General features: G+C 38.9%; 1 protein-coding gene across 1 annotated transcript in view; it reads left to right on the top strand.

The window, feature by feature from the left end:
- Positions 1–2,438: 2,438 nt before the first annotated feature.
- BCHE (butyrylcholinesterase) overlaps positions 2,439–23,667 on the top strand; it is a 33,930-nt gene continuing 12,701 nt past the window's right edge. Inside the window, exons 1-2 of the mRNA XM_074878455.1 lie at positions 2,439–2,552; positions 5,665–7,186. Coding sequence (XP_074734556.1) covers positions 5,670–7,186 — 1,517 coding nt within the window. The 5' untranslated portion in view covers positions 2,439–2,552; positions 5,665–5,669. The remainder of the gene's footprint in view (positions 2,553–5,664; positions 7,187–23,667) is intronic.

The following is a 23,667-nucleotide window of genomic DNA, read 5'->3' as shown; positions in this document are numbered from 1 at the left end:
AGTGTTCTCTCTACTGGTTTGTACCTCCTTTCCTTTCAAGCTCCCAAAGGAAAACTGAGAAAATGACCACTCTACAGAGAATTACTAGAGGCACTAAATGTATTTAATCTCTAATTTTCACTCAGGTATTTTTACTAAGCTAAGTAATAACTAAAATAAGTGTTTCCTCTCACAGCACACAGTTGTGAAACTTTAATTTATATGTTAATTTTTTAATTAAAGGAAAAAAATATAGAAGAGGGCTTAGTTTTCTTGAAAAGTACAGCATAATAGTCTAACATTAGACTAAAGTATAATAGTTGAGAAATATAACAGTCAGTCTGTCCTAATGCCCCTCTTCCCTGAAGACATCCAGTTAATTCCAAGGCTGAACTCAGTGTTTCCTACTGCCCAAGAAACAGTCGGAGACAGCTGATTCACTTATCCCAGGGTCACCTTGCCAGAGCGCATAGAAATACTCTGCATTTTGCATTTAGTAACTGTGTCTGTCTTGGAGCAGGAGGCTGTTTCAGGTGCTGTGGGCACTGTAAAGGGGAGCAGAGAGGGGCGAGAAGATGAGAAGGGAGGGGTTGTGACAGCAGATGTAGGGCAACATGGCCAATGCTGGAAAATAAATGAAGCCAGAAACAGCATTTTTAGTGTTTGAGTCTCCTACTGTTTCTCTACTGCTCAAGGCAGTGATGAGGGTTGAGAATACAATGATTTGTCATAAGCATCAGAAATACCTTATTTAAAAGTGGCCTCTAACAAGATTTGGAGCTTATGATTCATTCCTCTGATGTCACAGCAAACGTGTGTCACCTGGCCATGTTTCCAAATGGGTTGAAAAGGCACTAGAGAAAGTCAGTGAATGTGCACATCAAAGAACACTGAAAACTGCCTTAATTTAAAGAGCACAACTTAGCCCTTCCTGCAGGAAACTGCACTTGAAAAGTTTTGATCAGTAGGAGTTGCCACTAGAGTTGATTCCAACTTAATCTGATTTTGTTATTAAATATTTCTATTTACATTACTGAGATAACAATCTTGGCTAAGAATTCTGAATTCCCAACTATAATTGACACTTTCAAGCTGAATGTTTACAGATTTATAACCTGGCTTAGGTTTAGACTGGGACATATTCTCTCCAATGGACACGTCCCTGCAATATACCTATTGAATGTCTGATCCCAAAGGTAGACTGTAAAAGGTAGACCATGCTTTCTTGACTTTTTCTCTATTAAAACACTATTTCACATGCTAGCTTTTAAAAATCATTTGTAGTCTCCATGTTAAGGTCTATAAACTTCATACTTAACTTTTTATTTCTGCTTTATTCCTGTTCTATGCATTGCCAAATATTGCTTTTGTGTAATTGAAGCAGAGCTGTAGTTTGATTATTAAACAGAGGGAAAGTAATTGTCTTCAGCTCTAAAGGGGGAAGCAAAGGCTCTCGGTAGAAGAAAACCTTAAATTGTGCAAAAGTTGCTTTTTTCAGAGCAGAGCTAGAGAGAAGATGCTGCTGGAGAGAAGATGCAGCCCCACCACCAAGGGGTGGTTTTCTGGTTTCGCGTGGTGGCTCAGGGATATGGGTTTGACAAGACATTTTGTAAGGGGGGTGTATGTTATTTATTTATCTTCTCCACCCCTCTTCTCTATTATGCCTTCATTTGTACCTCAAAATATTTGCAATTTAAATATCCCCCCCCTCACTGTGGGACATGTCCCCAGCTGTGCTACAACTCTGACCTGTAGTTTAGACTGGCTTTGCACCTGCAGTACTGAATTCTGGTGGAAACGATGCTTAGGAGGTTCAGGCAGAAGGAGGGTATCAGGTGTACTGAGCAGCATGGGTGACTTCCTATTTGAAGCTTAAGAGAGAGAAAGCAGCGTGTGACACCATATGGGTACCATTTTTAACCCTAACATCAGAAGAGGACAACGCAGATTTCTGCTGTAGCCTACAGATGGCCGTGAATCAAGGAATACAACTAATGCTTGCCAGTTGTTGACATGTCTGTGCAGAGGACACTCCTTTTTTTATCTGCCACAGTTGCTTAAACCCAAAAATAACTACTCATCTTACAGTGAGAATAAAAGTTTGAGGTACTTTAAAATGGTGCTAAACTTGAGCTGTACAATAGCAAAAAAGTACAGGTGAGATTGGTGCTCTAAGCAAGATGAAGGAAAGAGAGGCAGGATTTTATTATATTTGTAATTCTGTTTATCTTTCTAGATTATAAAATTGTTGCCCTGTGCTAAGAACAAATTACCACATCTTCCTTTTCCTATAAAAAGCTCATGCCTGATTTTCTCCAAAATGGGTTTCTCTCTGTAGCATTTCTACAACTATACCATTAGCCTTTGAGCAGATGTCAGATAGTAAGGAACGGCTGCCTGCAGATCAAGTTGCTGCTGCCAACTCTCGCGAGCTTTGTGTCAGAAACAGTTGATTATAATGTCAGTACTGTCCAATTTACAGGCTTAAAGCAGCAGCTGCATACTGCATTTTCCCTGAAGTATTCAAAGATCCTGACTCTTAAAAACTTTGTAGTTCTTGTAATAGAAGTGGGGTAAGTGATTCTCTATTTACCCGTCTCTGTCTGCCAGGATAATTTACAGTTCAGCTTGATTTGCACGGGGATTGTGATCTTTTAAAATGTTATGCTCTGCCCATTTGTTGCTCTCTTGGGAAAACTCACGCTGCTCTGCAAATGGAACGAGTAAGCAGGCGTGTGTATCAGACCTTGGTATTATTCAAGGGATCCTGGGTTAAGTAAATTAAGCTGAACTAGAAATCACTTATTAATTCAACCATGTTTTCTATTTAAATAGTGATTATATAGTCTTGTGTATAGATTTTTTGGCTGGGCAAAGATTTGCAAGGAGAGGAAAGAGTCATTGAAATAAATTGTGTTCCCTTGCTGAATAAGAATACAAAAGTATAGTCTGTTTAACTTTTGCTGGAGGAAACTACTACAGAAGCAGCTTTTTAAAGTATGCAAATACATTATATGATATATCTCTGTTCAGTTAAGGTTGATGAGCTAAAGCAATCTTCTGACCCTTTTATTCTCATAGTAATAATCAAGTAATGTTTGTTTTGCTCAGTATGCTTTACGTTGTTGAGTTTGTTTTAATGCAGCATTAAAAACCTTATTAAATGTAATATTTGCCATACATTCAAGGTGTAATAATAATCATTTCTCACTTTCTACTTCTGTTAATATTAGCAGAGTAAGTTGAGACTAGACAAGTCCTCACATTCAGTAGTACAAAACTTCTGTGGTTTTCAAGCTTGATCTATTTCAAACTTTTTCTTTAAAATGACACCTGGCCTTTTGCAGAGCTAATTAAAAATGTACAGACACAAATTTTTTGTTAGTCTTTTTCTTCCTAAAGTTCACGTCTAAAATTTATCAGAGGTCAAAAGTTATGCTTCTGTGTTTTGCAGTGTTTTCCTCCCATCCCATCCCATCCCATTCCTTTTTAATTAACAGGAAAGTACAGAGGGGAATTAATTTTAATTACTATTTAGATATTAAAAGCTTTAGGAACTTTAATGTCTCTCGCTGTTCTTGGTGTTATTTTCTCTTCTTCATAATGGCAATGTTTGAAATCTCTTATTATTTCCAGCTTGTTGTTGTGGTTCAGTCCTGGGTGACATGTTAGAAGTGAGTATGTGAAGAAAGATGGTGTCAGTGAAACAACAGACTTAGAGAAATTACTTCTCCCATCTCACAGTGCTGTGCACTGGGTGCAAAAATACCCAGCTAGAGCCCTCCTATTAACATTTCTCACAGCCACCCCAGTTGCCTTGATTGACTGTGAGATAGGGTGAAAGAGTTCAGCCCTAAGCTAATCTTTACATACCTTTTCTCACCCAACTCTTACAAGATTTTATTACAGGAATGAGTGGAACAAAAAATGGCTGGCACATGGAGTGGGAGCTAAGTGCCACTAAATGATGTGAGCCTCCTGTGCGGGTGCTGCAGGCTGCTGGAGAGAGTCTCTGCTTACCCAAACTCCTCAGGAGTTGCTGGACCATGTGAGTCGTCCACTCACATCTCTAAAGTTTGGCATACATGGGGCCATTTGCAGCTGAAGCTGGAGTGTTAGACCAACTCTGAAATCTATTGCTCCCATTCACCAAATTATCTTTTTTTTTTCTTTTTTAATAAAAAGACAAAGTCATAGATGTTTATGTTTTCTAAATTAATCTGTTTTCCATTTAGATGAATGCTAAAAATATTGTCTCCGAAGATTCTTCCCTCCTCCTTTGATGCTATCTCAAAGTTAGGAACCTCTGCGCAAAATCTTCCACTTTTCCCCCCTGTGTTTTCTTAGTTGATTTCCAAGAATATGTAAACAAGAAGGAGGAGCTCAGATTAGGCCACAGCTGTAGTTTCCACAGAAATTAGCCTCATTCCTTTTAAGGACACAAGTGCTTCTCATTAACAAAGAATGGCCTGTTTAAAGTGGCAGGACAGAGTACACTATGTACAACAGGGCAACAAGCAAAAAATAGAAGGAAGCTTTGTTAAGCATTTTCAAGTATGTAAGCTATAGAAATGGGTTTACGCAAATAGTCTTTTTCTGACTTTCACTTTCAAGGGGAAGATACTGGAGTTTTTATAGTATTTGAAAAAGTTGGGGTAAATTGGACTTTAGTATCCTTAAATATGGTACATAATAAAAATCTATACCCTTAGCTTTAAAATAATATTAATTATCACTTTGAAAAGTTTTCAGGAAGCAAAGACCAGGCCATACTTAAATTATTAGTCACCACCTTCATATATTAAAAAATCCTTAGCCTTTTAGCATTTTAATGTTCATTCTAAGTAGTAGTAGTATGCCTGCTTCTCATGATGGTTATAAACTTGATTAAGTTGCTTTAGAAAAAAAAGATCTTGAAAGAAATGTTTCATTTAGGTCTTGGCATACCTCTGTACACAGTCACCCACAGGAGCTGACAAACTGACAGTCAGTTCAGAGGTTCTTCACGTACTTCACTTGTTAAAACACCTTCAGATCCTAAGACATATGAGCAGGAGTTTATAACAATGCCATCTCAATGGTTTTGCCCAGGCATCTACTGTGACACAAGTTCAAAGCTTATGTGGACCTGGAGATCCCTGGATTAAGACTTGGCTTCAAGCTCCTTTTCAGTGTTCATGGGATGCGTGTTTATGTCTGGAAAAATCTGTGTCTAGTGATGTTTGTTATCACTCTTTATTGATTTGAGAATACAAATTGCCAGAGTAACCTCTAACAGAATAATGGCTAGTCGGGCATGGCATCTTCTGTCATGGGTCATAAAATATCCTGTTCATCCTGCCAGTGGAAATGAAGTGGTTAAGTCATCTGCTAACTGAAGTAGTCAGCGTCTGCTTATATGACTTTACCTTCCCCGGTCTGGCTCTTTAGTCCTATGCTTTTTTATTTCTTTAGTTAGAGTTTTTCTGCATCATGTACCAAATACTAAATACTAAACACTAAACACAATCTTTGCAACACAACTAACAAGAACTTATGGTTAAAAACTGCTGAGCTTTGTGTGGCAGCACCATCTTATTTTCAATGACCTTGGGATGACCTACACCCTTTTTGAATAAACTGTTTTGTCTCTGGTACTAACACATTGCAATACTAATTCTGAATTTCTTTTTTCCTGTGTTTCAGATATCATGATTTGGACAAATGGTACAAGTCTCTATACCAGATTTTTTATGTGGCTTCTTCTCCTGTATATGTTCATCAGGAAGGTAATGCCTGAAGATAACATCATTACAACCAAGAAAGGCAGAGTCAGAGGGACGAACCTGCAGGTACTGGGGGGGACTGTGACAGCCTTCCTTGGAATACCTTATGGACAGCCACCCATTGGTAGACTGAGATTTCAAAAACCAGAACCTCGTGAGAAGTGGTCAGATGTCTGGGATGCCACAAAACATGCAAACTCTTGTTACCAGCTTCTAGACACAACCTACCCAGGATTTCCTGGATCAGAGATGTGGAATCCAAAAACTCACCTAAGTGAAGACTGCTTATACCTTAATGTATGGATTCCTTCTCCCAAACCCAAGAATGCAACTGTCATGGTGTGGATATATGGTGGTGGCTTTGAGACTGGGGCGACTTCCCTACCAGTCTATGATGGCAAGTTTCTAGCCAGGGTAGAAAGAGTCATTGTAGTTTCCATGAACTACAGGACTGGTGCATTAGGATTTTTGGCTTTGCCAGGAAACCAGGAAGCTCCTGGAAATGCAGGTTTATTTGATCAAAGACTGGCACTTCAGTGGGTCCAGGAGAACATAGCAGCATTTGGAGGCAATCCGAAAAGCGTGACTATATTTGGAGAGAGCGCTGGCTCGGCTTCTGTCAGCTACCATATCCTTTCTCCTAAAAGCCATCCTTTATTCACAAGAGCCATCATGCAAAGTGGATCTGCAAATGCCCCTTGGGCTGCAATAACAGCATCTGAAGCCAGAAACAGAACAGTGGCTTTAGCTAAACAACTCCAGTGTCCCACCAGCAATGAGACAGAGCTAATTCTCTGCCTCCAAGACAAGGACCCAAAGGATATACTGGAGAATGAAATTTTTGTTGTAACATATGACTCTATTTTACGAATATATTTTTGTCCAACTGTGGATGGTGATTTTCTCTCAGACATGCCAGAAACGTTGATTGAGAATGGCCTTTTCAAACAAACACAGATCTTAGTCGGTGTTAATAAAGATGAAGGATCAGCATTTCTAGTATATGGAGTCCCTGGCTTCAGCAAGGATAGTGATAGCTTGATCAATAAAACACAATTTGAAGCAGCTTTAACTCTGTCCTTCCCAGAAGCAAGCCAACTTGCAATAGAATCAATCATTTTTCAGTACACAGATTGGGAAAATGAGCAAAAGCCAGAACATTACCGTGATGCCATGGATGATGTTATTGGTGACTACAATATAATATGTCCTGCAATGGAATTCACAAAAAAGTTTGCACAATTAGGACACAACGCATTCTTTTATTTCTTTGAACATCGATCCTCAAAGCTCCCTTGGCCAGAGTGGATGGGAGTAATGCATGGTTATGAGATCGAGTTTGTGTTTGGATTGCCCCTAGAAAGAAGAGTGAATTACACCAAAGCTGAAGAAATCTTAAGCCGGTCCATGCTGAGATACTGGGCAACTTTTGCGAAAACCGGGTAAGTTTACTGCGGAAGTTGGTTTGATTGGTCTTTACTTGTTGTTTCACAGGTGGAAAAAGCTTAACTTTTGGTGGTGATTTGAAGCCTGATGAGAACGATGAGGAAGGATTAATTATTTGGCTATCCAGAATTCCTATTTTAGTTCTGATAAAATCACTGTCTTAGTAAAATAAACTGTTGATGTGCAACTCACTGTATTGGATGAACTTAAGGAAACAATGTGTATCCACCCATAAAAGCAAATGCAAACCATTTTTTTTGCCATGGCAGCAGCTGTTACAAAGGAAGGTGATGGTTTCAGGTTTTAGAAACAAAATATTTCAAATTCTGGGAAAGACTTCCAACAGTAGAAGTAGGAACAAAAAGCCCAATTTCCTTTAAAATGTAATTTTCTCAGAACATGCAGGTGTATAATATGGAGGTATATTATGTTCACATGATGAAGTGATTGGGATTGCAGGCTGCTCTTTTCAGAAAGCCTATCTTCCCATGTGTACTGTAAGTATAATCCTGGGCTTCACTGAAGCCAATGACAAATCACTTGCTATTTCCATTAGACTCATCTTTAAGTGAAATATGTCCTAGTCTGTATAAGAAGCAAATAAACATATTTCATTTAGATGTTTGAAATGGATTAAATACAACCCCTCATTCAGCCTATTTAGCTGGAGTCAGAGAGGAGTGAGACAGCCCTTGGGCTGCATGGCAGGGTTGTGGGGTTCTCTTGCTGCAATATTCAGTTTGAAATTAAAACATTTCAGTGCAGTAAGAAAAAGAGCCGCTACCGCAGTTATGTACGATTAGTCTCAGGGCTGCAAGCCTGATGGGATAGGCAGGTTGCTTGTCTTCTCTGAAGCTCAGTTTGTTCTCTCTCCTGAGAAAATTATGTATATAAAAATCTGTACTTGTGAAAACATAGACTCAAACACTTAATTCATTCTTTAAAAATGTTTAAATGACTTAAATTTTAAAATCCTGCTTTAATTTTACTTCCATGGTGGTCTTTTCTTTTGGTTTGTGAAGGATATGTAGATTTGTAAAGACTGAAATCAACTTTGGAAAAGGATCTAATTATTTTTCTTAATAGATTAGAAATCAGAGGAGACCACTGTGCTCATTTAGTTCATAAAACCTTGTACATAACACAAAACACAGGTGGGACTTAAATATTTCCAGTGACGGAAAGTCCAGAACAAATATTGGTAGGTTGTTCTAAAGCTTAATTACACTTAAAACATTTACAGTTATAAAAAGAAGTTTTGCGTTTTGCCTATTCTACTTCTCCATTTTCTAGAGGCTCTATTTTGTTTGACAATTTCTAAGCTTTACTTTATGATTTGTGTTCCATATAGAGATAGTTCTAAGCTCTATACAAATAACCCTTAATCTCTTTTTTTTTTGTTAAATAAAATAGGTTATACTCTTGAGGCTTTCACTGTAATTCATTTTTTCAAGTCCTTAAATAATAATTATGCATCTTCTCCAAAACTGTGATTCATCAACACCTTGTTGGAGCTTTCCTTGTTGGAATTAAACACTGCCCTCCCCAAAGAGCCCTAATTACCGCTGTCATCCATCCCCTCTAGTTCAAACTGATATTCCCCTGTTTACTCATCCAAGGAAAGTAATATTTGCCTTGACCGTGGTGTTATGCCAGGAGCTGCTGGATGCCTGCCGGGGCGCAGCGGCTCCATGATCAGCCCTGGTCCCGCGGTCGCCCCTTCTGCCGTGGCTCTGGAACACGCTGCACGGGGCGGCTGGCACCGACCCACGGGCAGCCCGGCTGCTGCCTGAGCCCTGTGCAGTCCCTTCACGTTACATTCCAAGGTGGACTCACATCTTATTTTTATGTGCATTGTTGTTTTTTTTTTTAACAGATTTGGTCATCAATAGGTGTGATTGACTGTTTGCCTTGATACACAGGAATATTAATTACATTAACAACTTCTATCCGCTTTATATGTTGGAGCCTGTAATTTTTTTTACCATAAGTGATGAACATATTAAAACTCAGAAAATGGCTACACAGATAGCTATACTCATCCATGCATAATGTTTTAACACAGGTTTTATTCTTGTAAAATTTAATCTAAAATTTAATCTATGAGCTCTTCCTGCTTCCCTCTTTACTCGGAGCCTGATGACACCACTCCATATGAATTTGGTGTGAAAGACCATAGCACAGAGAAAAGCATTCAACAGTGGTGTACGTTCTGGAATTGAGCTTGTGGTTGATTTATCAGTGCCAAAAATGCATCTGATAGATTTCCAGAATGAGGTCAGGTAAAGCCTGGTAACAATTCGTGCATCCTGAAGACATGTTAGGACAACATTGCTTTGAAGCTGGTGTCATTAGGCCCTTAGGGGAGACTAAACTGGGTGAAGGCTTCTTATTACATACTGCAGCTTTACAACCTCCCATACAGGAGTTTGCAATCAGAATCTTATATGAGAGATAGCAGATCTTTCCATTAAACAGAACTATTTCTTAGTAAGAAAAGAGAAATTCAGGTCTATATTAGATTTTGCAGAACAATATTTACATTTCTGTGAACTCTTGGTTTCCACTGTATTATATATATTTAATTATTTATATATGTATATAATTTTTATGGGTATATATAAAAAAATCTCAATAATCTGCTGTGCAAAATAGAGTACACTGTCCCTGTCACTGTAGCTAGCTAAAATTAGACAACATAAGGTACATTCAGGTTTAAGTTTATAGAAGACAGTCCCGTCATCTAATCTGATTATCATTTGCACTATAATTAGATTAGCCTACAGATTGAATTTCAAGTGGTTTCCACAGCAAACAGCAAATAATCTCTCCCTCTGCTTCAACCACAAGTATCCAAACCATCACTATCAGGGTAAACAATATAATCATGCAATTTATGTAACAGTAAAAGATCAGATCAGTATTAAATCATTATGTGACACTTTCATCATCATCCAAAACACAGACCCCTAAGGCTCTGTAACAAATCGTTCATAGTGTACAATAAGTGGAAAAATAATAAAAATTGTTAATAATTCTGAAAGTAATAGCTGGTCCTTGTTTTCCTGGCACCTTTGAGCACACAGTAAACATTTATAAAGAACTGGGGAAGCCCCATTTGACATAATGTTTCTAGTAAACTCTGACATGATCAAAGGGCAAATATCTGAGGGGAAAATTACTTTACCATTGATGTCTCCAGTAGATAACGAGAAAATCAAGCAAAAAGATTAAAATCAAAAATAGTGTACAGCGCAATTTTTAGTGAGGGTGTTTGACCTAATATTCTAATGTGCAGAAGTACAAAAGCACAAGGGAGAGAAGAGCAGCCTGCAGAGGAAAAGAGATAAGGTAGAGTCAACAAAAGCTGAAAGAAAGCGGTTTTCTCCTGGTACTTTCTGGTTTGGAGGGTCTGAGAGGTGACTCAGCTCACTGCCTGCGGAGCAGTGTGCTCCATGTTACCGCTGGCACCACAGCCTGTTGCTCTGTGTTTCTCACAAGGGGTTTTCAAGCCCATACTTTGACCTTAGTGATCTCTGGTTTTCATTCTCACATGAGTAGTAGGAATAAAAATGGTGATATGAAAAGTCAAAGGTCCAAATGCCTGGTAATAGTATTTTCCGTTTCTGAGAAATACCTAATGTCATGTAAGAACAAAACAAAAGATGTTAGGGAGAAAAAGAGAAGTGACTCCTTCAAAGGATCCCAAGAGTGTATGTGAAATTCTTGAGTTTTACCTTTCTCAGTAAACAAAAGGAGACTGTCAGCCAGCCCAAGAGCTTCCCACTCAATCACCACCCCTATCAATAGCTCATGGAATTTGCCAATTCTCTAGGCACTTCTTATTTCACATCCTTGCTAAAAATAAATATCAGTGTCTACATTTTGGTGTCTACATACAATAAATATCAGATCTACATTTTGATTTTAAAATCCTCCATTTACCCTGACCTAGGGTCTCCCCAGCTGATTCTTGTATTCAAGAACATTGGCAGTTGAATATCAATTGCTAGCCTTAAAATAATTTGATAAAATTCCAGACATCATCAAAATTAGACAGGCAAAGAGACGTGCATTCTTGTGCTCGTTGTCTTTTACTGGAATCACCTCTGAGCCATGAAAAAAATTGTGGAAATCAGAGTCATGAACAAAAAAAGGGTCAGATCTTAGGAAACTTACTTCTATTTCTCCAACTTCACTTTTGGTTTTTGGGTTCTTAAAAGTGACTCATCATTAACAGGGTTAAAGATTTTCTGGGTTTGAATATGAATGGGGAATAGGTAACATACAGGATTCAGTAGGAGACAGGAACAGACATTTTGCCTGTGAGGCTTGAAGTTAGATGCTGGCGTTATACACCAATAATATCTCTCTTGAGTACCCAGGGGAATAGTGTCATTTTTAGGAATCTGCCATATATTTACATGGTCTGTATCTTCTGTGAAGACCCTGCTGAAGTAGTCTTCTTTGACAATAAGCCACTGCTTTTCAGTCATGCAATTCCCTGCAGATTCATTATCCAGAAGCGGATTCAGCAGCATGGGAACCCCTGGGAACTATGGGTACCATAACTACCTCTGCTACTGCATGTAGGGACAGGCTGCTAATCACTGTCTGCAGTATTTACCCATATAAATAATGTTACTTCATATCACGTAGACTGAAAAGAATGAATAAAAGAAACAAATTACCTCATGGGTCTGACTGTTCAAGCAGTTAACATGGAGCAACTTGAAGAAAGGACAGACTGGGAGGCCCATAAGATTCCTGGTAGTGATGTTTAGGATCAGCCCTCTGGGCTACTTCCAGCTGTGAAGTCAGTCTTGAAGTGGATACTGATGTCCGTTAAGGTACAGAGAAAGGTAACTATTAATAAACTGCCAATAAATTCCTGGGGTTGGAAGACAAAAGCTTCGAGCTGTGGCAATTCTTTTTCCATCACTTGAACACTTCTGCAGTTTCATTATCACTACAATTTTTTAATGACTGAACTTTTGGTAAGGTCAACCAAGTATCCCAGCTGTTCCTAGTGCTATTAGCATCATTTCATAAAATACTTTTTTTGCATGTAGTTGAGCCTTGAAAGAACGTTTTCATCACACTCTCAAAGAATTTCTTTTCTACCAATGAGGGAAGAAAGAGGGTTGTTACTGGTGCTATCTGAATATATCAAGTATAATAAAATATTTGGGTTATAGGAAAGGACAGATTCCAAAATCGATGTTCTTGATCTACATTTTGATTTTAAAATCTTCCATTTACCCTGACCTAGGGTCTCCCCAGCTGATTCTTGTATTCAAGAACATTGGCAGTTGAATATCAATTGCTAGCCTTAAAATAATTTGATAAAATTCCAGACATCATCAAAATTAGACAGGCAAAGAGACGTGGCCGAATTGTATTCAGCAGGAAACCGTAGTGTGATATCATACAGAAGGGGCTGGATGAGGCTCGGTATGATTATGTTTGTGTATAAGTAAAGTTCATTTTAACAATATTATGTTAGATTTCCGTGGCCTTCTCCTGAAAGCTTTCTGGAACCTTTTATGTGACATCCATGGTGAAAGAATTTGAATTTCTCTTTTTAAACACTTTTAAAATTCATTTCTCTGCTGCACTTTTGTTATTCTTCAGAAAGCTTTTGAAAGTAAGCAAGTGACACTAACAGGTACTATCAATCATAACCAGCAGAATGCTCTGCTAACTGTAGTAAGAGGAAGTTTTATTTATCATGAAAAAATATATGGCATCCCAAATCAGTGGTTGCTAGGTTATGCCTTTTGCGTTACTTTATTCATTAGATTTGGTAACTGTATTCTTTAGACATGAGTGACGTATAGTGACAAGAAGACAGACAAATCAGATGAGATGAAAACTCAAATAAGAATGTAGTGGAACATACAAAGATAATATTTTTAAGGCTTTGTGAAAAACGTTTCAGATAAAAGGAAACCAGCAAAACTTGTCTCACTGCCAGTTTTACAACTGCTGAAACAAATCTTTGCAGCTTTTTCTATAAAGTGAAGCCTTTGAAATATTTCCTCCCATGTTTTAGGGGAATTTGTGAGGCTTTGATTGTCCCACTAAAGCTCTGAAGCACTTTGCCTGGTTATTATTGCCTTTCCCTGATGTTCCACTGGTAGACATATAATAAATTTCAGTGCTTTTGTTACCAACTTATCACAACATGTTTATAGAGAGTAGTTTCAGAACAGTGAGAACAGAAACAACAGCCTCATATAGAGTCCAGACAGCAGATTGAACTGGGGACCTATATACTCTATGTATGGAAGGGAATGAATATACTGGGGAAAAAAAAAAAAAAAAGGAAAAAATAAAATAACTCCAACCACCTTTAATTTTCTAATACTTCGGAAACTAGGAAGTTTTATGTACCATTCAGCCATTTACTGTGGGTTGTATTTCTTTCTGAGATTAGCGCACGTTCACAGGGACAGAAGCAGGTGCCTGTCAGCTACTCAGCTGAGACCTGGTGCTGCTCCTCACAGGGTCTTCAAACACACTGGAGCTACAGCTCAGTGGGACCAAGAGGAGCCTTTCCCTGAGGTTGATGCTTCTGGCATCTCACGTTTACCTAGAATAAGTAATTTGTCATCTTAACTGGTGATTTTACTGTATCAGGTCAAGAATCCAGAACACGAGATTTCTGGGTGTGAGGTAAAAAAACAAGGAGTATAAACGAGGCATGAGAGAGGTTTCTAAAAGTACAAAAATATATATGGAAAGCAAACTCCTCCCTTCCCATGTTAGGGAAAAGCAAAGCTTTAATTTTGACCCAAAAGGGCACATGCATTCTCGTGCTTGTTTTCTTTTACTGGAATCACCTCTGAGCCATTGAAAAAACTGTGGAAATCAGAGTCATGAACAAAAAAAGGGTCAGATCTTAGGAAACTTACTTCTATTTCTCCAACTTCACTTTTGGTTTTTGGGTTCTTAAAAGTGACTCATCATCTTTCCAGGGCCTGTACATATTGTTATATTCAGAAGCAGTAATGGAAACACCTTTTTAGCAATCTATTTGGAAATAGTGCATCATGGAAAAAATCAGTAACTAGACACTCTCATTTGGCAGTCATCTCTCTCTTTCTGGCTTGCAAGCTGACAAGCTGTCATTGAATTTCAAAATTGAAACCAGGAGTATTTGATTCAGTCATCTTTTGAAAATAGGTCTGAGATTCAAATGGTTTAAATTGGCTTAATATTATTGCAGATATTTTAAAATTACAAGAAGATGTCTTGTTACTTTCCATATGTGCAGCAAATGCAATCCTGTCCATACAGATTTTGTTCTCTACAACAGATGAGTCAAACTATTATTTTCAAACATATGATGAGAACATCTATTAAGGAAATGTCCAAATATTGTAGGAGTAATTGAATGAGACATAAAACTAAACTCTATAACTATGATGCAAAGGTTTGCCTTGAATATAACACTGTCAGTGCTTTATAGAAAAGGGTAAGCTCTAATACAGTTGTCAAAGGCTGCAGGATCAAACCCACAAGTGATAATTCATGGTCCTGGGCCTGAGCAAGGTGAACTCCCCATGTCTGCAGTCGAAGGCAAAGACATAAAAACATGCATGCACAGGCACAAAAAAATAAATAATAAAGTGGATCTCTTTGAGGTGGGTTTTTGTAGAGCTATGCTGCCTTTGGCTGACCCTGTAAAAGAAGAGGGAAATGTCTTGGATGTGGCTTTTCCTATTCTTGCAAGAGAGACAGGTAGAAGAGCCTTGTACTGGACATGCTTCCCTGCTGTGCCCAGAACCTGGCAGAGAGCCTATGTGCATATGTTTTGGGGAAAGGAGAGGAATGAAGACTGTTCAATGTTTCAACTGTTCCAAGAGTTGAAATAAAATCATGGTATGATCGCTACTTCAAATTTGGGAGTGGGAATAAGAAGCCCGGGTGGAAATAATTCAGTGTTTGATGGAAAGTACATGAGTAAGGAAGGTGGGAAAACAAGAAAGGGAAATGCTAACTGATGCAAGAGGCTAGGTGAACAAGAAAAGACATAAAGAAGAGAGAGAGCACAAAAAGAGATGCAAAGATAAGAGAAGAAAATGTCTGAGACATTTGCTAAACATTTTGGGGGGGAAAGGGTTTGTGAACAGTGAAATGAAGGAAATGCATGCATGAACTTCTGTGTAAGGCAGGTTCACATATAAGAACAATACACTTCAGAGATAATCTAGGATTAGGGATTACTTTCCCTATATCATAACTTTTGCAGGCATGTAAACACATGGTTGCAAAAGTCACTGTGAAATTCTAATTAGTGTTCACCCACAGTTAATCCTCTTTTTAGGGGCACTCTTCTTCTGTGCTGATTTTCTGCAGCTTAGTCCTTGTTTCATCATCAAAAGACAGAAATTGAAGTTTAAAAGGTCTGCAAACCCCATTTTTCCAGGTGGTTCTGGAACACTAATCTGAAGTCCTACTGAGAAATTTCACATGAAGAATGGAAACCTTTCAGTACACATTTTAATTTACTCCCTAACGCAAGAGATTGGCTTGTTTCAGGGAAGTGGCAAAGGGGAGAAAAGAGGAAATGAGGAGCAGCAGAGGTTACCTAACACCATATTTTTGAAGGTAGCTCAATATGTGTTTAATTTTTTTTCAATCAGCTGCAAGAGAAGTCAGTTGTGGGTAAATGTAGTTAGCAATTTAGTCACAGGATTTGTGAGATTATGTCCCCACAAATCTAGAAGCTGCATAAGTAGAAATCAGGCATTTCATACTTACAGTTACTGATGTTACACAATTATATGATAGCGCAGATGTAAAACTAAAACCTGCCATTGTCTGCTTTCCAAGGCATCTCTGGCCACCATCTGTGTTCACTACGTTTCCTTGAGGGAACATAAGACAACTTTCTAATTTCATACAATACAAACTCTACAGAGTGTTGCCTCAAACTTACACCAGATAGATGCTTTCTCTACTGGAACTGCTGTTCAAACACTGTGATTTTATTTTAACTAACGAAGTTTTAAATATCTGCCTCCCATGAATGTTATTCACCATGGTGTTCTCAAGGAGTAGCCTCCGAGTGAATTGTCTATACAACTGGAAAAGGTTAGAGGTTTAACAGTTGTTTTTTCCTAGCTATGAAGTAGTCTGCATACTATAATTTCCACAAAAGCCCCCTTGATTTTGAAAGAGAAGGACTTTGAATAGGCTCAGATATCCTCCCCTCTTTACACACTATTTCTTCTTGTGAGCATGCCTCTCATGACTCTCAGTCCAAATGTTGGTATTTGGAGATCTCCCTCTTGGTGTAGTTCAAATCAGACTCAGAGGATGTTGTAATGCTGGGACATAATTTGAATGTGTTTATCAAAGAAAATTACATGTAACTTCCACTTGTAAATGTCAAATTTACAATGAATTTGTAACAGGGATAAGAAATTAATCTTTTTTTTTTTTAGTTTTAAATATCTTTTTTGGGGTTGTTATGAACAGTATAGCTTCTTATTTATATTTCCCATCATGAAGTATCAGTGGTTCTGTTTCAGATGAAGCAATAACACATATACATGCTACTGAAAGCTACCTAATGGTTTTATTTATAGGACTTCTCAATTTGGCCTAGATTACATGGTAGTTAAAGTTTGTGACTCATGCTCTTCCTACCATTCACAGAAATAAAACAGTGGCAGTAGTGGAAAATATCAAGAAAAAAGCTACTATGATGAAATCTGTCAGGACACAATGAATCTAGATGATTTTAGTTGGTGTAGGGCTATGTGGAGCATCCATCTTGAAAAGAAATCATGATTAGGGCAATTACAACTGAAAACAAATCTCAAATATCATATCCTAGTATAGTATCTACTACACAGTTGCTATTGAAAATTTGGTCTTGAGATAAGGAAAGCACTGAATCCATTTATCTAACAATTTCTGAGTGTCTGGGATGAACTCTATTAATGGGAGAGAAAGCAAGAGATGGAAACAGCAATCATATACATATGAGTACAGTACTCACTCTTTCTCACAACCAACTGGGCTGACAAATTTTACCAAAGCCACTGGGAATTTAAAACACAGTATTAATAGTTCCATGGCAATAAAAACATTTTTCTCTCCCTTTAGACACTCTCTTTAGGTTTCTCCCAGGGAGCAATACTGGTTACTATGTAAGTTTAAGTTTTTCCAGGTCATGAGAGGGAGAAGTGAGTTTGTGGAGGAGATAAGACAGTTTCAGAGGATCAGTAAAAGGGCAAGTGCCATATGCCTTCCTGTCTACTTATTCGTTTACTTACCTTCTACAGAAGTTACTTCCTCCTTCAAGGTCTCAACAGGGTTCAGCACCTTCTTCCATTTCCAAATAGCCCTCTTCAACCTCTGCAAGTAAGATTAAAAACTGTAGTTTCATTTGATTTCTTGCTGCAGCTAGGAGTGTAAAAAAAATAACAGCTTTGAAAAGTGGTCCTTGAAAGTTAAAATTGATACCATACGAAAGGGCATAAGGATCTTACAAAACACTTTACAGGAACATTAAAAAAAAAAAAGTCAAAAATGTTCCTTTAGAATAAAGAAGGACTAAGCCATAGCATTGCCTCTCTTATGTCTATTCAAAAGAGACATAAATACGAACTGTGAATATTCACACCAGAACCTGGAGTCCCTGAGAAGGTGTGAAATCATCATTGTGAATTCTGTCCAGGAGGAGAGAAGCTTCTTTTGTAAACAGCTACAGGTATTTCTCCAGCTGGGACCTGATCCAAAGCTTTTGAAGTCAATCAGCCTGTTCCATTTGTCTGGATTTGGATCAGCCCCTAACTAGTAAGTTGATTCACCTCGAAAAGTGCTGGACTGGTCTTCAAATGCCATGCAAAATAATGCATCAGATGCAAGTCATGTTAAGCAGAAGGAATAAAATACTTTACTGCTTTATCACAATACATAATCTAAATATGTAAATGACTAAAACTATATGTTGTGGGTATTTTATATTAGACACTTGTCACATTCAGCTTAGTGTGACTGTGAGCATCACACTGAGTGATAATTATTTCTTAAAACAAGACAGGATAAAACATCTTTAAATTTAAATTTTAAAATTTTAAAATTATCTCTAGATTAATGTCAAAATTTCGTCCATTTCCCTGAAGTCAATTTAGCTTCAAATCTTCTGTCTTCTTGAAGTTATACCAGGAGGTTGAAGATTATTCGCTGTTTTTTTTTTTCTTTTTCCTCTTGCTAATCACTCTTCTCACTGTGGCAGCTTCCAGCATCATAGACTCTTTCAATTTTCAGAGCTGTTTTCTTTTCTTTGGCCAGAAATAATACTCTTTGATGAGAAAGCTGTGAGATTCAGCATGGTCTCAGTCTCTTCTTTACACCCTCTTCAAAACAGTGCAGAACATGCATGTATTTGGGACGTACCATCAGAGATACTGAGGGATCTCTGACTGTCAGGGCTTTAGGGCCATAGTATAGACTCACTGAGAGGACAGGAGACAAAGGTCTGTTGGTCCTCACTCAGCAGGACCCAGAGGATATTGGGACATTGCTCTCATTTAAATCAGTGTGGATCTTCATTATTAATTAAACTAAATTTAGAGAAAGATCTGGTTATGTTTAACTTTACCAGTTGCTCAGGAAAGGACATTACAACTTGATATAACTTGAAACTTTGAAGTTTCTAATGACTCTGAGACAGAATGGTCGGACTGATGTTCCAGACCTCGTATAAGAATCACATCCCATCCTATGTTATAAAGATGGTGCAGTTTGGGGCAGGTTGCTGAAATAGTACCAAGCTTTGCTGAAACATTTTCACAGCAGAGCAGACCTACGTGCAGGAGTGCCAGCATGGGCCCAGGAGGTTAGGCATGCACAGACAGGGTCTGAAGGGCTCATTAGCCCCGGCTCAGTTGACCCAGCTCATTATTACCCCTGATACCAGAGCAGACTCCAGTCCAGGAGCCAGGGATTTGAGGCACTGAGCTCCTAAATGCATTGCAAGCATGCCCAAAGAGCTAAGGCAGAACATCCTGGATCTAAATTTCTCAAATACTATATTATTTATGGCCAATACCTTAAGACCTACCTTGCCAATCCCTTATATATAGCAGGAATTCACCAAGACATTCACAAGCAAGAATCATTTCAACTTGATGGGTGCTTCATTGAGGCTGTTTTGAGCAGAACACAATAAGAACAAAAAAGAAGCAACAGCTTGTTGCTTCATTTCCTGAAACCGATATTGGTTGTAATAGCACATACCACGAGAATTTATAGTTTAAGACATTTAAACACACAACTGCTGTCACCAAGCTGGAATCTGGAAGGAATATCCTGAGCTTTTTTTAGCCTGTGAAGATGTAAGAAAGCCTAGCTGCAAAGGTCCTTCTCCAGTTTCTGTCAGTTAAAAAGTATGCCAGCTGGATCCTACAGGTTTCTTCAAGGATCAGCAGAAGAAATAATATTTACCTACAATATAACTTGCAAAGCAGTTTCCTTTTGCTGAGGCTCAGAGGCACTTTATAGTCACTAGATTATGAACTCATGTATGTGATCTGTGAGTGAGAACTGAGCACAACAGAATATAATGAACTTCCCATAAACAGCTGCTGAGGAAAAGTAATTTGAAGGATTCAAATCTGCAACCTCTCTCAGACTCAATCTTATGAGTCCTTTCATTCGTTACAGTGGGAATCTGGGTAAGGCTCAAGCATCACAGAAACAGAACCAGTGATTTTTGCAATTTTTGCCACGAGGCTCTAGGGAAGCTTAGTGTATAAAACAGATGATCATGGATGCTTTGCAATCATCCAGTATTGCACAGGCTGAGAATACCCGTGTCTGAGATGTCACCTTTCAGTACAGTAGTTTTTAGAACTTGGCTATTATAAATGGCACCACTCACCCTTTTCAACTGATAGATTAGATAGCTGCTGTCTTTCCCATTAGTCTAAGAGGATAAAGACCTTAAGAGAATATTTTAAAATAAAATATTAAGTGTGACAACGCATTTGTACAGAGAGTCCACATAAGTTCAATAGATAGGATGGTTAGTGAGTAGCTGATATTAAGGAATACTCTGAAGAGGTCTCCCAATTAAATAAAAACTAGCAAGGTAACTTGTTATGCAGCATCATGTATAAAGACCACTAACTGGTAGCAGTAGAGACATCAAAAGTAATATATGTATTTGTGAAGTGATAGCGTGTCAGCTTTCCAATTCACTTATTTAGGGGTGACATTTCCCCTTGTCTTGTTATTCTAAATGGGCTAATTCATAAAATTTGGGTAATGGACAGAAAAATGCCCCTGTCATCTTGTCTTTGCTTTTGCAGTTTCTAATAACAAAAGCCTCAAAGTGTACAATTTAATGTAAAATATTTTGGCATAATGTAAAGATTTCATCCAGGGAGTCCATCAAATCATTTTAGTAGATAATTAGCTGACTTGGGAAAATGTTCTGAATTTTAAAAATCTAAGAATAAATTCATTATACTGAATCATACATAGGTGGACCCAATTGATGGTGATATTGCATCAGAGGCAATCCACGTATTCACGCAGTGAGAGCCTTTCACTATACAGGTCTCAATCTCTGAACAGAAAACTTATACAGTAATTAGAGCCTCTGGGGATGTTTGTACAGTTAACAGGGGTTTTTTACAGGTGTTACAGATATTTCTTCATCTTTTGCCTTGCTAACCTTTCTAAGGAAAGTTTCCAGAACAGGTTCATTTTCTTTGTTCCAATAGCTAGGACTGCTGCTCAGGTTAAGGACTTTGAGTCTTCAACCTCACTGCCCTCTCCAGTGTCTACTTAACAGTGAGTCATCTGAAACTAATAGCCTGGTATGAAGAAACCAGCATTAAGCCAAATTGTTTGAGGGTTTGAGAAGATTCCACCAGTACTTAACAATAAAATCTGCTCTTCTTTTTAATAGGACTGGGCTGGAAAGTATCTTTTAAGCTCCCAGTCGTAACATGTGATCAAAGCCTTATACAAACATGCACTGTTGCTACTCTGTCAGCCCCCTGGGGACCACGCCACAGCCTAAAATTGCTGTTAACCTGGCAGTCATTGTGTTGCAATGAGAAAATGAACACAGGTATAAATATCGTGCATCGTGGCCTTTAGAAATTATGTGAGACATCTGGATACATTTGCCTGACTAATGCCCCAAACACTTCCCGCCCCTCTGCAGCGAGTGCTGCTCCAGAGGGCTGAGGTAGCACAGGCGTGCCTGGTGCTCCTCGTCAGCTCTCCGGCTCATTCTGAGTGCCCTCCTGTCCAAGGGGAGAAGACGGAAAACAACAAACTATTTTCTTCCAGGCTGGGGAAAAAAAAAACAACACTAAACCCCCACATTTCATCCATTTGCATTAGACAAATAAAGATATTTTGATTGGGTATGTTTAGTGCCAGCATGATTAATGGATGTGTCCTACACAACACAACTAATAAAGCAATGGTAAAACTGAGATAAATTTTTAAGATACAAATCTTGTGGCCTTTCCTCAAAGCGTAGGATATCTCCATCGTGACTCCTCTGAAGTCAACAGGATCATTTCTTGATTGAGGCATGAGCAGGAGGGACACAAGCTTTAGCCATACTGCCAGAAGAAGCACAAGAGGCTGGCCTAGCCTGTCCCTCAAAGGACCAAAGATTTGGACACCAGAGCTTTGATGGGGACCCATGACGTGATGATGTTATCCAGGAGCCCTTACCATCCTATCATTTTTTTTTAAATCTACCTGTAACTTCGTTAAAGCAAGCAGGCGTGTTTACTTGTGGCACAGTGACAGCTTAACCTGTGGTGCCAGTTGATAGTTTGGCATCTTTACTTCTGTTGTAAACCACATAACTCTGGTTCTAGCCTCTTACTCTCTGAGATCAACTGTTAATCCTATCGCCCAGCTGATGTCTTCTTGTCTTCTTGTTCATTTTTCCTGAACCTTGGATTTCTCTACCCTGTGCTATCTTACTCCCTTTCACCTGGCAGAAAATGTATTAGGAGACAACACAACCAAAATTTACAATGCTACAGAAAAAGCAGTTCATTCTGTGTTTCTACAAGCACAAAGACATTATTAATTACATTCAGTCCTGTCAGGTTTTATACCTGTACTGGGCTGCTGCACCGGGGTTTGCTGGACTGGAAACCACGCTGTGCTGCGGTAGCCTTCATGTGGCTGCTCTGAAGCCACCTTGGGTACAGCTGCGTGAGCTTCCCCAGCTCCTTTGGATTGCAGTATAGGCACGTGCTGGACTGTCCCTCATTCCCAGAGCTACCCCTGGGGTGGAACATTTACAGTACGCTTCTTATTTGATGCTAAACTGACTATTTCCATAATTCTGAAAGGCTTCATAATACAACTGTAGAAAATCTGGAAGGACGGGGTTATTGTTGCTGCTGCATTTGCTCTAAGGCCGTTTCCCCTCCCTGTTATCTTGTGCCCATGGTAACACATGGTAAAACGCCATCCCATGAAAAACAGCTGATTGCCAGTGCTGCCTGACAGCTACAAGGAACCATGAAAGCTAATAAAAATGATTCACATTCACTCTCTCCTCCCTTTGAACCAGCTGTTTAAAAGAAAAGGGGGCCACATTGAAAATAAGCATTAGCGGTTACAACCAGAGTGAAGTCAATAAAGTCTCACCAAGGAGGAACAGGTCTCCATTTGATTTCAATTCTTACAGTGCGGGGGAAGCGGAGGGTGCAGCAGCATTATCATAACCTTTCATTAATCTCAGGGGGCAACCCGTTCGGCTAACGAGACACATGCCATCAAAATGCCAGCCTGGCGACAACCTGCAGAAGGCACAGAGGAAGAAATTGCCTTACTAAGTGCCTGTGAGAGGCAGGGTTGCTGCTGCCTTGGGGAGCGCAGGAGGGAGGGAGGCTGTGCACGGAGGGGCCACCAGCCCGTGGCCCCACACAGCCGAGAGGAACGGGAAATCCTCTCCAGGGTGAGCTGTAGGAAAACGAGTTCTCTGAGCCCTTCTCAGAGTGGGTCAGAGGAAAGCCAGCTGCAACTGAAGAGACAATTAAGAGCAACAACACACTGCTCAGGTGAAATTAGTGTACGCTTCCTCTCGGGGAGCAATATCTCTATGAACAGCTTCAGCCAGGCAGAACAAATATTTTTCTGTCTGGAGGAAGGGGCTACTGGGGACTGGAGGTAAAATTGTGTTTCAGCCTGTGAATCTCTTAGTGAGTTTGGGTTGGTATAATTCATCTGTGTTAGACAGCTAAAATGATGTGGGTTTTGTTTTTCTTTTCCTCTAGAGAAACACCCAACATGTTAACCTGATCCATTTACAAATAGAGCAGCTAAATAGGAATACAGGGAAAGCTTGGGACAATCTAAGCTGGCGTGTGGTACAGTTAGTGTTTACAACACTCATTAGGAAGGTAAATGATGCCTAAAACTGTTTTCAGGAGACTTATCAGAGAAAATTTTTCATTGTGGACTA

The sequence above is a fragment of the Strix uralensis genome, chromosome 9 (genome assembly GCF_047716275.1).
Source record: "Strix uralensis isolate ZFMK-TIS-50842 chromosome 9, bStrUra1, whole genome shotgun sequence".
NCBI classification, from domain to species: domain Eukaryota; kingdom Metazoa; phylum Chordata; class Aves; order Strigiformes; family Strigidae; genus Strix; species Strix uralensis.
Note: the sequence above shows the minus strand (reverse complement) of the source record. Positions and strands in the feature narration are given on the sequence as shown.